General features: G+C 30.2%; 1 protein-coding gene across 3 annotated transcripts in view; it reads right to left on the reverse strand.

Annotated features, from left to right (window-relative positions):
• LOC143068823 (uncharacterized) overlaps positions 1-17701 on the reverse strand; it is an 80471-nt gene that overhangs the window by 45972 nt on the left and 16798 nt on the right. For all 3 annotated transcript variants that reach the window (XM_076243141.1, XM_076243140.1, XM_076243139.1), the window contains exons 6-12: positions 17589-17653; positions 16940-17058; positions 15285-15354; positions 12543-12615; positions 8628-8695; positions 1932-2038; positions 1236-1439 (exon numbers count right to left, since the gene is read on the reverse strand). In XM_076243141.1, the coding sequence (XP_076099256.1) occupies positions 1236-1439; positions 1932-2038; positions 8628-8695; positions 12543-12615; positions 15285-15354; positions 16940-17058; positions 17589-17653 (706 nt within the window). The remainder of the gene's footprint in view (positions 1-1235; positions 1440-1931; positions 2039-8627; positions 8696-12542; positions 12616-15284; positions 15355-16939; positions 17059-17588; positions 17654-17701) is intronic.

The raw sequence follows: 17701 nt of genomic DNA on the forward strand, positions 1-17701 counted from the left end.
GTTGTATTCATTAAATTTTAAAAGTTCCCTGCATGCGGTATATAAGACCACACTGAAAAGATAAATAAAACGAAATGTTCAATTATATCTTATTCCGGGACATAATATATAAATGTTGAACAAGACCTGCCCCTTCCTTATAAACTCATAATCTAATTTTAATTGGATATTTATAACAATCTTACACTTTTACTAAAATGTCAGACAATTTACGAAGAAAATATTACAAAGAAAATTGGAATATAAATAAAGTTGTAATGTAAAATTGATTGAATGAACTCAATTAATGTTTTCTTTCAACTTTTGACTTAACATTCTTAGGTTCAACTTTTATTTTATAGCCCATGTATCATACATATTTAAAGTATCAGAATTTACTGTTTAACACAAAATCTTATACAGTACATGTACTACCATCAAGTAGGGTGAACATTCATAGATTCTTGATAGAGATTTATAAATGAGAGACAGTGATGGGATCTCAAAATTTAACCCAATCATAGGTTCATATACAAGACCCGAGTAAGGGATCATGTTGATAGGTAACTTTTGTTATCATGTAATTTGGTTACTTTCTCATTTGTATACATAATTTTATATTGAGGCTAGAAATGGGATGAATGTATTTCTACAAGTTCAGTGAACCACGAAATCTAGGTCATAACCCTAATTTGGCATACTATTTAAATTTACTAATAAGTTTCAATTGATGTGATCAGAACTTCATGATAAACTACCTTTAACAAAATTCCCACTGGATCATCAGTGGATGTTAGGCAACCAACAATCATCATTATTGACCAAATACTTTAAACTGACACAGAAATGAACAGATGAACAAAGACTAGAAATCACAATTCTCAATTCTATTGTAGGTGGGGCACACACTAAACTTTAAAAAAATCTCATAGATAACTTAGGGGTCATCCATAATTGTCAACCATTTTCCAAAACTTGGGGGGAGGGGGTTAAAAAATCAACATTTTTACCGTACGCTTTTTAAAAAAAAATTAAAATAAAACAAGTCTGATATATTTCAGTTTATTTTCATTGCAAATTTCAATATTAAATGCAATTGTAATAGACAGGATCATCTTTTTATTAAGAATGATTGATTCTTGTCTTGAAATCTGAAAATGGTTGATGTACACTTTTAGAGGGAGGGTGGGGGGTCTGAAAAAGTGTATGTTTTGTACACTTTAGAAAATGGTTGACAATTATGGATGACCCCTTACTGGCAATCATAATTGTTTTGGAGTTTCCACCAAGACTGTCTTTCAGTAACCATGTCAACACGGAGTCTCTGTATGGTATGTATGGTAGACGCATACGTTTAGGACTACAGAAAGGACTGGCCCTGCCTTCACCACCACCACTACTGGCAAAACTCTGAGTGGACCCTAGACTGTCTGTACTCCATGATAGTATTGATTTCTCAGCTGCCAAGTAAATAGTTATTTCTTATGAAAAAAATGTGATTGTAGGTCTTAAGCTTTAACAAGTGTTATTAAGACATATGATTGTTCCTCCATAGATTTCATTTTTTCCTCAAGTCTGTTCAAAAGTAAATTCAAGTATAGTTGGAAATATGCATAGTGTAGACCTTTTTTCATTATGTTTTCAGTGACTGGTCTAATTTTGAGGTATAAATTATGGAAACTATGGTGAAAAGGACACAATTTCTGCCAAACTTTCTGACTTGTCTACGTTAATACTAAGCATATCAAATGAGACATTTTGAACCTCAAGTGACTTGAATTTGTTTGTATATATTATGTAAGATTTCTTTTAACATACACTGTTTAAACACAAAATCAAATAATTTACAATACATTTCTGTAAATTTGGTGCACCATCATAAAGATTTGATAATATTTCAATAACATTTTCCAAGGACATGCAATACATGTTAACATGTTGTTTTATCATACCTAGGGTTTTGATAACATTTCCTAACGTGACCAGGGATTTGTTAATGTTTGACCCTTCTTTGAGTCTGCCTTTATAATTCAAACTCCAGTTTGGATCTGCTCTCTCACTGAAAATAGAACAGAATAACCAAATTAGTTGCAAATGTTATATAGTAAGAACATTCCAGCCTATAAATATAATCCTGTTAATTTATCTTAATTGAAGTTTGAATGAACATCTGCAGTATTTCTCCATAAAAAGTTGTAAGACATCAAACTGCTATAAACATAGTTATAGCTTTCATTTATGTTTTTCTTAATATGATGAAACAGGGTTGATAATATATTAGGAAGGGGGTATTTGTTGTTGATAAATAATTCAGAACAGAATATTAACATGACATAATAATGAACACTTAGTACAAAGTCTTTTGTAAACTTTATATTAAAGCCAAATTCAGTCCACCAGGCTCAACAAAAAAAAGCAACTTAAGATTTTCGACCAGGAACAGCAACCTGAATTTCCAAGCCATTTGGGTTTACTTCTTCATACCAGAATTTCTTAACTTAAAAAAACTATTTATATATTTTTAAGATAAAAATAATATTACACGTAATATTTCAATTCTTCAATTGTTTATAAACAGATAAAACCATGAGGACTTCTGCATTGAGGTAAAGAAACTTCTGCAAGAAATGGACATTGAGCTTTGTGCCAATATACTGAGAAATGATATGAAACAGTTTAAAAGAAATAACAACATTCCAAAAGCACTATCAAACAGCTTTAAACAAATAAAAATAAATAAAATGAAAACTATCTTATATATAAAGAAGTTAAAAGTTAAATTAAACTACACAAAAGAAAGAAAAGATTTACACTCAAATAAAGATTAAAGTGACCATTTGTGTATTCCTCTTTATTTATAAGTAAAGAGAAATTAACACTTTTTCATCAATAAATTAAATGAATAAACAATTTATGTAAGTTAGATACAAACATCGTTTGAAGTATTTATTTGTTATTTCAATTGAAGGTAATATCGAGCAATATTTAAATTCCATGTTGCCGAGCTAAAAGTCAGCAGAGGAACAAATATTTACTTATATAAATCTACATTCATCACAAAGTTATGCAATCTGAAATCAACAACCTCATTCGATCAAACGATTTCTAATACATGCATCGTTTTCTTTTGAACAACAACCCCTTATACAAAAATCCTTTTTGATACAATCAATTTTTGAATAATCGTAACAAGATACAATACTATGACAATGACATTGTTATACAAACAGAGATCGTTGAAACATTAAGCTGAACACGAGTTTGTAACACATATTTAAAAGTGCATTTTATTACCAGTTCAATATTCAACATTCTTAATGTGTGATGAAAACATAACTTTAAATGCATAATGTTTTATAAACATTCCTCTTTGTATTACTACTGAGCGAGCAAATAAGAGGAGGCAAAGATTACAAAAACTACTAATACCATGGGATGCAACATGCTTATGCATCTGTTCAGCATCAATAATTTTGCAGAGATTGTTGCTGGTTCTTTACAGTTTGTTTCTTAATTTGTGATGAACACATATCTTGAAAATGCATATTGTTTTTAATCCAATCATTTGTTCTACTACTGAACAGGCTATGAAGAGGTTTACTATTTCAAGAATTTCTTTAACCTGCATAATGCTTATGCTCCTGTCTAAGGTCCGGAATCTTCCCTTAGACTGTTGCTTTCTTGTGATAGTTTATGCTAATTCAAATTTAGTGTACATATAAAGAGCTAATAGAATTGTCATTCTTTTAACCTTTATAGCTCTGTAACTTTCTGCACTGAACTTAAAATTTGAAATGTGAAGGACATGACTACTTTAGATTTTACAGGGCAATTAAACTATATTTCATGTACTGATCGTAGGGTGAACTGAACTTCCGCTTGGTAACATCAGGGCAGAGAGACCTTTCAGACTTAATTTCTGAATTTCACAATGAACTAGCCTTTTATAGCTACTATAAACATAAAATACAATGGACAAGAAGACATTAAGAGACGTAACATGATTATACTGTTAAAATGACATGCAACTTCACTACTACTTAGCACATTTTAAAAAGCATTGTAAACTATTACATTTGTTTTATCCAAATAAAGTACAGCAATATTGTATACCAACAGGGTTTATAGTTCCTGAACTATTTACTTATGAAGCCTATAAATTTTCAAGATTTATTTCAAAATAAAAAAAAAGAGCACATGCACTGCAGTCTATAAAACACTGTATCATGGAACAATTAAAATGAATAAAGCTCAGTCCAGCATGGTTCATGGTAAAATGTTATAAATCTTTATAAATACAGACATTGCACATGTTGTTTAAGCATTTTTGAAGATTAACAATGATTAGTTGAAGAAGTTTTGATTTTGTTAAGTCATTACACTGTGACTCATATTTTTCTTCTAGACTCATTAATGGTTCAATTTTTGCATTCTCATAATCACATGTTTAATCCTGCCACATTCAGAATGCGTCTGTCCCATGTCAGGAGCCTGAAATTCAGTGGTTGTGGTTTGTTGCTGTGTTACATATTTGTGTGTCTTTCCTTATTTTGTACATAAAATTAGGTCGTTAGTTTCCTCGTTAGAATTGTTCTACATTTGTCTTTTTGGTGCCTTTTATAGCTGACTATGCGGTATGGATTTTGCTCATTATTAAAGGCCATACAGTGACCTATAGGTGTGAATTTCTGTGTCATTTGGTCTCTTTAGTTTAAACCTATTTATTTATAGTGGATTCAGGAAACTAAGTTTTGCAACTTGGTCTCTTGATGAGAGTTGTCTCATTGGCAATCATACCATATTTTCTTTTTTATATTCCTACATAACCAGTTGTTGGATTGATTAAGCACAGAAAGGGTAAACATTTCACATCCTGCATGTAATATCTAAACCATTGTCATGATGGAGCTGACATTGATTCATTGATTAATTGATTGATTTTAACACAACTTTCAGCACTATTGGCTGTTTAGTAGCAGACACTTTTTATAGTGGAGGAAGTCAGAAAACCAGAAAAGAACCAGTGTCTATCTTCAGCAGGAAAACTGAAAATTTTTGTCAATTAAGATTGGAGTCGAGCATACCTGCAACTTGTGGGTTTTAAACTCACAACCTCAGTGTTGACAGGCTAGTGATACAGTAGTTAAACTACATAGACCACATGGCCAACCAGGCCCCCCCGACAATGATGGAAGCTTTATTCTAAAACAGAATATTGAAATGGATTTCTGTAACCTCACTGAGGTAATTTTCAGACATATAGTTAACTGAATAAAGGCATTCATTTATTAATGCTTTAATGAAGATATAAGATGTCAAACTGGTTTACCAAAATTAAAAAAAAATTATGATGGGAACAGTAAACTTATATTTTTAATAATCTGCCTATCCAGTTAAAAGTCATAAAAATCAGATTACATTTCATCCTCTCATTTAATTTCATATATATCACAAATATCTATTTTCATATTATCAAAAGAATAAATTCGACTGTTAAATACTATTTTTGATTATGAGGGCTATTAAAGAGACATTCATTACAATGTTGTAATAGTAGTGATATAATACCGAACACTGGCTATAGAAGTATTTGAAATGTTATCAAAGCACGTTAATTTGATTTGGGTACTTATCAAAAGCAAGTTAAAATATAAACGAATTCAACTATCAAATAATCTGATCGTCTAAGATGGTATTTAGTCTACCAAAATATGTAAGAGGTTTTTTTCTATTTGTATGACAATCCAAACATAGAAAGTTAAGGTATAGACTGTATTGTACATAAGACAATATTCTTGTGAGATACCAGTGTATGGAAGAAATCATACCAAAGGATTAATATAAATAACAAAGAGGAAGCAACCCAATGACAAACAAGACTACCTGTCCAATTGCACTTTTCTCCAATCGCATTAATTGCTCAAAGAAAATTGAAATCTGGTTCAGAACTCTAATTTGGCATATATTACAATAAAAAAGTTCACATCATAATGAACATGTAAACTTACTTTCAAGTTCATGAAACCAAGTTCATGGTAATCTACCTAAAATTAAAACTTTGACCAGATATTGGACAGATGACCAGACAGACAGACACATGCACAATGAGTCTAGAAAACATAATGCTGGCTAATTTCATAGGTTAGGCATAAAATTCTCAGATAAGTTTTGCTGTCGACAAATGGACTTCAACAATATGAATATATACATATAACAAGTTCTAAAGTCTAGAAAAGTTGTGAAGAAATATAAAAGAGCTTATCAAAAATCTGCCTTTTATTCAACACCAAAATTATCTAAAAAATATATTACTGAGGAAAACCTTTGATAAGATACCTCAATAAGGACAATCATTTTCTTGTGTTTTTATGTTTTAAATTATTTTTTTATTGCCGTTTTTCTACCAGTTATAACAATGCCACCATACAATTATTACTTGTCACTAAAAGAACTATTAAGACTGGATTCTGGGTCATAAAACATTATTCAGTACTGAGTTTAAAACTTTAAATCAAGTATTTTGATTGGTTGATATTGAGTCTGAGTACAATAATTGTACTTGAATTTTTATGACCTCAAGGCCAGGTCAATTGGAAAGTCACCTTTACAATATACTGCACTGTTTGACTAAAATGTCCTAAAAGCAATTCTTAAACTTTTTGAAAATCAAAGAATATTAAACTGATAAATAATTTGATTGAAAAATGATCCTTACACCATGTACAAATGCTTTTTATAATATTTCTAATTAATTAACGATAAAATCAGCCCTCTGCAATATCCCTTCACAAATTTTTATTTGAACTTTATTTGATAACAAATGTGGCTTTTTATGGCTTTGACCTCAAATCATCACTACATCCAACTAATCCCTAAATAGTATTCCATGATAATACTTGTCTCATCATCTCATGTAAAATCCTCATCGTAAATGCATATTACACACCGGATAATGTGATTGGTCTAATCATCTGTGAAATTTAAATTGCTCAGGTAGAAATGAATTTGTTAAAAAGAATGCTTGGTTTATGAGATTGCATTAAAAAGTCTGACTATTTGAACTTGATGTATTGCCTTTTAAAATATGCATCCCTCTCAACTTGACAAAGGCAATACACTCAAGAACACCTAAATTTGTAATAAATGATGGCCGCCTCCATACCATACCAATCCTATTTATATATAGACTTCTTCCTTCCTCACTATCAGTGTATGATTACAGAACATGGATTTGTTTTGTTTTGTTTTTTATTAAATAAATTCAATGATACTTTCCAAGGGCTGTTCTAGGATTTTTGAAAGAGGAGTCTAATTCTAGAAATGTTATTAGGATTATTTTGTGCCAATAAAAGCCATAAATCTTTAGAAACAGAAAATTTTGGAATGCGCCACTGCTTTCTCAAGCATTTCTGCAATTGCATAATAATACATTACTATCAACTTATAAATAACATAAAAGCACCTAAAGTAATCTAAGCTGGTATTATTCCCCAGACAGGGAAATGGACCTTCTTCCCAGTTCTCAATATTTGTTATTACAGTACAACTGCTTCATACTAAGAATCTCTCAGTAGTAGTAAGCTAAACTATTTTTTACCACTTAATCAATTCAAAGAGATGAATTCATCTAGGTGAAACATTTTAGCAAATTGGAATTCTTTTCAAAATGCAAAGTGACAACCATATAGGACTCTTTATATTTGTGTTTTGTCATCATTCCACAAAAAAAATCTCAAAAGAGAAACCGACAAAAATGACGAGTCATTCATCTGTAGAAAATATAAGAAGGACTAAACTTTCGCATTATCATCTTTCAAATTTGATAAATACCAATTAATCTAAAATCAAATTCACTTTAAGCAATTAAATTTAGCATTGATATTTATGTCAATGGATTTTACATGAGAGGAAATTAAATACTACATTAAAATTGCATGGCTATCTAATATGTGTAATTAAGAATCAAAATCTGAGGCTTACAAATACCATTGTTCTACTACAATGCACTGTCCTGCTTTCATTTTATTGTCCATAAATTTAAATATATTTATTATCCATAGGTAGTTTTAATTTGCCTTGCAACATATACAATTTCAGCAACTATTTCTTTTTTATGCAGTCAGCATTATATTAGGAATAAACAGACACAAAAATGATGCTAGAAGCAAGAATTACAAGAATTGTCCAGATTGATGCCAACCTGTCTACGCTCCTACTCCTACAATATTAATATTAACATCTTTGTTTTACAGTCAGATATAGATGTATTTACACTTGTATGCAAATTTGTCCGCCATTACGTAGAATCACACAGGTTCCCGTAAACTTTGACATAACAATTCAAAATATTTGACATCACAATAAAAAAGAGATTGTTTCTTGAGGTCAAAAGGTTATTCGGAGGCGATCTAAGGTCATTTGGAGACAAAATTCAGCTAAATACCAAAAGTGTAAATACGTTTATTGAAACCACAACCAACTACACTAGAAGGGTGAACTCTACAACATCACAGTTGGCATTGGTTGATTTAATTTTCAAATAGTACACTGCTAAAAATTACCAGATCTGATGCTAAAGCAAAGGGTGAGTAGTACAGACCAGATCTGATGCTATAACCTAAAAGTGGTGCACTGTGAATAATAGTTACCTTCCAGCCAAGTCCACTAAATGTATCTTGCTAACAATTTCATGAGGTAGATCATCATCTAACTTGGCCTGTGGAGAAAAAATAATCTATGTTCAATTAAAAATAACCTTTTTCAAACTGCATATGATTTATAGTCATAAAATATTGAAAAATCAACAAAATCATGAAAAAGCAACCATAAAACTGGTTTTTCTTTTATTTTCCGTCTTGCATAGCTGGCTTATTGGTTTACTGACAGCATGCATATTTCACCATCTATTGTTGTATTACACATGCATTTGCTGTAACTATCTATTGTAACCAACTTTACACTCTGCTGTAGCTCTTAAAATGCTTAGGTCCTGAACATTCTTGCTTTTAAATTTCAAATTAAATTAATAAAAGTTCCTGGTCTTAGGTGAATAATGAAAAGTTTTTGGATCCATGAAATTATTAAATGAAGTTTTAGTTTTATTTACATGAATATAAGGAGATGTTACAACAGCCCAAATGAGACAAAAACCCAATGACACAAAAATTACAAACTAAAAAACAGCAATAACAGATTTCTAGATTAGGTTTGATTAAGGAAGCTCGCTTGTCATGTTTTGGAATTTTGGTAAGATTTTCGGAATCCTCTGGTTTTATCCATTTGAATGCCTTAACAAAATTTGCCCGGTGACCCCCATTTTTCTTTTTATAATTCTTTTACATGTACAATGATAAGCTGTCTGTTAAAGTCTTATAAAATTTTAATTACTTTTTAGGCCACGGTTTTTTAATTTGTTGGTTTACGGATTTTCCCCATGAAAAAGTCGGGTCGGTTGGTCGGGGAAAAAAAAGAAAAAAAAATAACTTTCAAGATCTTTCAAGACAGAAAAATATGCAAAATAACTATATATTTCACCTTTCTAACAATATGTTTGTTATGCTATTTTGTCATCATTTCTTTAAAAAGTTTAGTTCGATGAAATATTCTTGCTCAGATGTAATAAATATCGCATGAAATTTTCTAATAATTTCCCGTAAAAAAGGGGTGTGTGCACGGACAAAGACGAAATCAAATGGTCATTTCACAAACAAGAAAAACAAGTTCGCGTAAATCAATTCCAGAAAACTTGGTGAGTAATGATCTTCAAAGCATGAAAACTGATAAAGAAAAAAATGTAAAAAAAATTGTACCAAAATAAGTTTCAACACATGTGTCAAAAATGTAATAGACTCGTCCATTGGAAAAACGAGAATATCAGGTTCATCTGGTGTCATGCTTTCCCGTTTTTTTTATCCAAATGGACGATATTTTTTTTTATTATCTATGAAAAAAGAAAATTCTAAATGATTTGTTGATATTCAGAACTTTATCTTGGTGCCTTCCACCTGTCCACATTTGGACAAGTCTATTTCTATGTCAGATTATGCATCTTAAGGACTGATAAAAAATAAGGGAAACGAACTTATTGTGTAATTGGTTTTAAACACAGATTTCGTTCCGCAAAATTATTTGCGAAAACGACATTTCAAGGTCAGTTATTATTGATTTGTCTATTTTTAGAAACATAAACTGGGAGTTTTATTTTTGACAACAGAAAGTGTTATCAATTTTGTTAGTGATTAATGCATTTCATTTCATAAAAAAAAGAAGATTTTAATTATTTTTCAGGGATAATGTATTTGTTAGGGTCAGCGGAAATAAAAAAGCATGAAAAGTCAATTTTATTTTTATTCTGGAAATAGGCAAAATCGGGTCGGTGGATCCGTAAACCAACAAATTAAAAAATCCTGGCCTTAATAGTTTTTGAAGACTTAAACTTGTCAATGATAAAGCTATGAAAAGTCAAGAGAGAACATTTTCCCACCAAAATTTCAATGGCTATTATCTCAAAAACAAGCACAGTGACCTATATAATTTTTTTGCTCTTTTGATTCCTTTATTAAGCCCCTATCAATATACGCTAGTGTTTTGAAAAGTTAATTACTTTGAAACTGAGAAGCCAGCTCCCTTAAGGTGGTACCCAACACTCTCACTAAAAATAATTTTCATTGGGTATATAGCAGTTTGACTAAAACCAATTTTGATCACTTTAACCTTAAAATATCCTAAACAATAGAACTTCATTTAAGCTTTCAGCTGACTTTTACAGAGTTATCTCCCTGTAGTGTTATGAACTACCATAACAGGTTATTATTTTAACAAGGGACTAAAACTGATCGTTTGATCTGTATAACAAATATTTCTCAGTTTGATTCGATGGTCTATAAAAGTCATATTCCATTTTAAAGACTACACATTGAACATAAGAACTATCAATGATCTGCACCTCAGGGCTTAATAACAGATCTTATATCAAAACAGTTTACAATGAACATTACGATTATCAGACCTACAGTTATCATTAGGACATAAACAGGAGGGGTATATAACAGCCAGAGTCAATCAAACACTGCTCATCTCAACTAGACCTTGTTTTTATAGCCCATAACTATTCAAACTATCTAAAATTTAATTTACAGGGGACGATAAAAACCAAAGAATTTAATAAGTAGTAGTGTATTAAGTTAAATACATCCAGCAACACTGCCCTAAGCTAAACCGTAATCTTTCTCTCCTTAATGAATCATATCAGATTAATTTCAATTTTAGTCGAAAATCCCTTCAAAGCTAGTACTTCATTGTAGACACATTAATACTATTGTATTTCGTAAGTATTTGATAATCTCTTATTTTTCATTCAATATTAGATTAATTTTACCCTTTATTACCAATGACCTACTTCTGACCTTAAAATGAAGTGTCAAAAGATGACATAACAAATTTAATCAGACGGAATAAATATTTTAGTAACGTCAAGCGTTTTATAATTATAAAATTAATTATTAGGCATACTTCAAACTATTTCAATTATGTTTTTAAATAAGCTTTTTCACTCCTTTAAGCATGTTTATCTTTATTCCTTGAGAAAAAAATCAAGAACATATTAAATGGTTTCAACTGCTTTAAAAATACAATAAAAATATTTAAGCAAAGGCAATCCTAAGTAAACAAGCTCTCTAAAAAAATATGTTTTTATATAGTGAATTAGACCTTTTTAGGGACTGTTATTTTCTAAATATTTTAAGCTCCCAAAAGATGTCATGGTTTAACAACATAAATTGAACTCTTTTGCTTTTTAAGTGGTATTCTATATTTCAAATGTATTTTTGAATTTGGCTACTTATCCATCATTCAAATTTGGTCTGTATTTCTTTGGAAAAATAAGTTAGGATCCCAAAATAACAGCTTGAAACCATTTTATCTACTTTTTACTTATCAAAAATCAAGGACAAACAGAAAAAATCATGAATGCAATAAATTCAACCTGTTGTTTAAAACTTTTCTTCACAACAGGAATTTCCTGAAATTGAAACAATTATTCAACATCATAAGATAACTAGCAATCATGTTTTAAGTTAGGAGGCTGTAATTCAGTGGCTGCTTGCTGTTTGTTGATGTATTTCATTTTTTTACATCTCCATTTTTTGTATATAAATCAGGCCATTTGATTTCTCATTTCAATTGTTTACATATTTTTATGCCTGGGCCTTTCTTATGATCCTAATGTTTTGCTCATTGTTAAGGGCCTAATGTTGACATATAATTGCTAACATCTATGTTATTTTATCTCAGATAGGTAGCTGTCTCATACATCTCCTTATTTTCCAAATGGAATGATAATAGATCATGCAATAATTATGTCTCAATACAAGTACATTTATGCACAAATTAAGCACTACACTAAGACACCAAATTGTACATCTAGTAAATAATAAATACAAAGTGACAATTGAAAATCATTGTCATAAAAGGAAAAGAAGGACAAACCGCCATTATATAAGGCTGATTATTTTGGGGAATTTGTGAATGTTATTGATCTTTTAAAGAAAAAAAACATTTCTCACCTGAATAAAATTAATAGTAACGATAGCATGACTTCTACTACTGTGGTCATGCATGTACGTGGATGCTGTAGTTCTGTAATTAGAAAATATAAAATATGAATATAGAGATTGAGTTAAATCCATGAATAACTCCTTACAATATGTCTTTTAACTATCATTATAACCATGTAATGACAATGGATGCAATATCTATCCAACAGTCAAATGTAAGTCATATTGACCAGATTATACAATAAATGTGATTTTTTTGAACTATAAATATTTAAAAGGGAAATATATATATATATACCCGTAGTATAATGGCTGATTAGAATAAGACAGAAAAAAATTTAATATCAAAACTTTACACAAATAAAGGATATAAAACAATAATCTCACAAGCATTTCCATCTTAGCCTTTAATATGTTTGTTGAGTCTTTCTTTTGGTCCAGTTTTTGTTTTAGAGGAATCAAAGTCAAGAGAACTAGGCATATGCAGGTCATTAGGACTTTTAATCATATAATAATTATGCAAAAATATCGAGTGGCATAACAAGAGCAATTAAAGATCCTTAGTGAGAACGCTCACATACCCCACGTCCCCACATTGTCATCGGAGAAATTAAATAAGTGTAAGAATAAAAAATTGTATAAGAAAAAATATTGAATAATAATTTCCTGTCAATATGCACCTCTTCATAGTATGTCCTTATTATCTACAAAATTTCATGAAATTCTGTTGTGTGGTTTCAGAGGAGTTGAGATGAAGTAGTACCTTAAAGCAAATAAGTTCAAAGGGACGTAACTTCTAGAAAAAAATTGAATCGTAATTTCCTGTCGATATGCACAACTACATAATATGTCCTTTTTATCTAAAAAGGTTCGTGAAATTCTGTTGTGTGGTTTGAGAGGAGTTGCGATGACAAGAAACAGGACTGACGGACTGACAGAGTGACGGGTCAAAAACATTATACCCTCCGCAACTTTGTTGAGTGGGTAATAATTATTTAAATTATCATATGAAAAGTCATTATTTCAAGGATTTTCCATACATATTGCTTATACATATTCAAACACTTGTTAGCTAATTTATTGGGAGTTTTGGTCCTTGAGTTTTGGTCCTTGCAATTTAGTGACTTTTAGTCCTGTGACTATTTGTCCATATTGCTAGAAAATGACCAGGTAGGGACTGTAGTAATGTTTTATTAAAATTTCAGTTGTCCAGTATTTGCAATTATGTTCTGATATTTAACACCAACCTGGTCAATACTAGTACATGTATTGACCAGTTTTTTCTAACCTTGCTTCAACATTAATATTTCAGATAAGATAAACAACAATAAAATCACATTATTTTTATATTCTTACTAATGTACTAAGAATTCATTTTAAAGTGGCTTTTGTTAAATACTGAATACATTTCAGTTTCTCTTCAAAATGCAAAAAAATAATTTTGGCATGAAATCACCACTGATAAAACATTTATACAAATGGTGATATAAACTATATTTAATAATATTCCTTTCAACCATTTGTTTACAGAAAGTAAATAAATATGTAGACCAAGAAGAGTTTGTAACGATAAATCTTTATACAACAAACTTAATGTACTTTCTAACATTAAACTTCTCAATATTATATTTAAAAACATAACAGATATTAAACTAACATTCATCTCAAATCTACTTTCATTATTGAACTGTATTGGCGGTATTATCTATATAAATATTTCTACACGGTCAAGTCTTGTTTGAACATCCCACCATAGGTCACACAACATTGTATTGTTCCTATTTAAATACTTCAAAAATATTTCCATTCAATTTAAACAATTTCAGTTGAACCCTTTATCAATTAAGTTTAATTAAAGGTTTTAACAAATTTATGAATATTTAAATGGTGTAGTCATTTCTATAAATTATTATAATAATTTTAGTACACTCTTTTGAACTTTTAATTTACTGATAGTATGACACCACAGTTTTGGCATAGAGTACATTATAAGAACAATCTATATTTTTTGTTCCATGACACTGCATGGTTCAGTAAAGGAGCCAATTTGCATGTAAGATAGCATACACAAATAAAATATAGAAGTCACGTAATTATGACCGATATGAGTAAAATATCCAATCAAATGTAATACTATTTTGGACTACATTTGTAATCTTCAATGTCTCAAGTAGAAAGACACTGATTAAAATTAAGTTTTTGACAATGAATTCAGTTCGTACATTTGTACAGAACTAAAGAATGGATTTTCTTCCATGGCAGTTACAATTCTGGTTAAAACCATATTAAACTTTTAACGATTTTAACATGTTTTTGTTTTAAATATATATGTATGCATCATTGCAACTGGACCTTAAATGCAAATCAATTATACAAGTAAAGTAAAAATGAAGGATTATTAATAAACCAGTGAACAAATTTAATCATCATTCCTTTATAAGTTATATGGTTCGCTACTGACTCCCTACAGATCCATATAGGGTTAGAAAAACCCCTAGGAGGTGAGGGCAAAGGCCAGATCTATGGATTTTACTCACCCTCTATGGTCTGTAGGGGGTCAGTAGTGAACCGTATATCAAATTTATCACACACAGGACGTTTTCTGCAGCCTTTAGTAGGCATTAAACCAATCATAACCTGCAGTGTGATATTTTCCCATATTACCCTTCTAATTCGTTCGGCAATTCTTATATAACGGCTTTGAGATGTGATCTGACATTATCAGCGACATAACAATATCAAGATACTAACCTGCTTTCATTTCCCTTGTCCAACAATGTCTGTATCTGTTCATTGTCTTTAACAAAATGTGAAGATAAATCTGAAATGGCAAAACAATTGATTTCATTAAAATAAGCTCTCAAAAATACCTTATATTTGGGTTTTTGAAGAAATAAAATTTACATACAAATACATGTGTCCATAGTACACAGATGCCACACTCCCACTATCATTTTTCTATGTTCAGTGGACCTAGGAATTGGGGTCAAAACTCTAATTTGGCATAAAAATTAGAAGGATTATATCATAGAGAACATGTATACTAAGTTTCAAGTTGATTGGACTACAACTTCATCAAAAACTACCTCGTAACCTCGATCAATAACTTTAACCACTTTAACCTGAAGAAGGACAGACAGACAGACATACAAACAAACAGACGCAAACCAGAAAACATAATTCCCATAAATGGGCCATAATAATATATAGGTATATTTTCAATAAGCATAATGAAAAGCAAATATTGGTTCATATATTTAATACTATGATTCTATATTTCTGTCCACATCAATAAAAGAAGACCTTGTAAAAATATCAACAAGCATTTTAAGTCCAAGTACATCTGTTAAAAGTATACTAAAAATATCATTAGCTGTGAAATTGGATACAATAATTAAATTTGTCTGCCAAGAAGGAAATAAATTATCACATACTTTTGTACCGCAACAATAGAAACATTTGATGTCACAGACTTGAAGTTACAAGGTCAATTGGAACAAAATTGAGGTGTGTCACATGTAAATTCCCAGACTTTAATTTGGTCTACTTAGAAGAAATCTTTACAAATGTTCATGATAAATAAAAATAAAAATAAAAAATAAAAAACTGCTGAACCAACGCCTTAGTGGTGAAGTGAAGGTAGAGTCACTAAAGAGGATACACGATGGTATGCAGGGTTGTTAATAAAAAAATAAATAAAATACCGCTGGATTAACAACAACGCTTTAGTGAGCTGCAGCTCACTAAAGCGTTGTTGTTAATCCAGCGGTATTTTAAATGTTCATGATGTTCAAGAGTTTTGGGATTTCTCGAAAATACTGCATCTAATGATCCACAACATTGTTTTGTAATAATTAAAATGTGATCTGAAGATCTAAGGAAATATTTTACCAGGATGCTAGAGTTTAGGCATACAGATAGTGAAAACAAAAAAAATATTTACCCTACTTCAAATCAAAGTGATTATGTCAATTGGTAAAAATTCACAACATATTACAGAAAATTCTCAGAACTTGAAATTGATATATTTTGGAGTAATTGTCACATATTTTCAGGAGTTCTAAGAGTTCTTGGAAATAATATCTAATTGACAAATTTTGTATAGTAATATATATATATGATCATGATGATAATTAAAATCTGACCTCTAGACTTAAAGAGAAATTTAGCAGGACATATTGCATGTATTGGTTGTAATATTTGAATATTCTGCTTCAAATCCACTGTTTGTTATTTTTTTATGGTCATCTTATATTATGTCTATACAAAATTATTTTGTGTTGTTGGATTGCTTTTTCTTTGATGAATAATACCCCAAATTTCTTTTTAACTTATTTTCAAATAGCATATATAAAGAAATATTTTTCATTACACATAATCTCGAAAATATTGTATTCTCCACATACCTTGTACATATGGACCTTCTTTCGGATGCTCTCTGACTTTCAGGGTATATTTTTCATTGCGCTGTGATAGTGAGGGTCGTAACAAATCTCTGACTCTTTCATTATAAATTTCCAAATAGCTGAAAAATAAAAGTAATATGAGTTAGAACATTTACACATGGCCCAACAAAAAATAGTGCTTCCTTTTAAAGTTCTTATACTTGGTTTCTGGCTGGGTGATGACTACATTTTTTTTTTTTTTTGGAAAGTCCTTTATAATGGACTTTGATTCAAAGTGCATATATTTAAATATTCCGCTTTTGACCAACAGATTTTACAGTATAAATAAAGGTAGTCCTCTTTGAGTTGATCTTTGAAGGAGTAGATTTTCATAAATCAAAGAAATCAACACAGAACTTTGTCAGACAAACAGTGCTCAATACATTTCCTTGGCACTGCAGAAAACATTAACAATTAGGCAACATTTTTATCCTAGCATGTTGAGATAAACCTTAAAGAAAATTACTTGTTTTTCTGAAACGATCTATAGAAAATTGTGGACAATAACCTTATAAAGGCAAAACTGTTTTTTTAAATATTTTTGGGGTTATGGGCATCGCTGCTTTAAATCAGCATATCTTTTTCTAGTCTTTCATCATTGTATACATACCTAATGTTTATACGAAAGGTAGTACGATCTGAGGCTTCAAAGTCATCTACATGGCTAAATAAACCCTGAAATACAGGAAAAAAAACATATATATGTTGCGATTATAATTAAAA

The sequence above is a fragment of the Mytilus galloprovincialis genome, chromosome 3 (assembly GCF_965363235.1).
Source record: "Mytilus galloprovincialis chromosome 3, xbMytGall1.hap1.1, whole genome shotgun sequence".
NCBI lineage: Eukaryota > Metazoa > Mollusca > Bivalvia > Mytilida > Mytilidae > Mytilus > Mytilus galloprovincialis.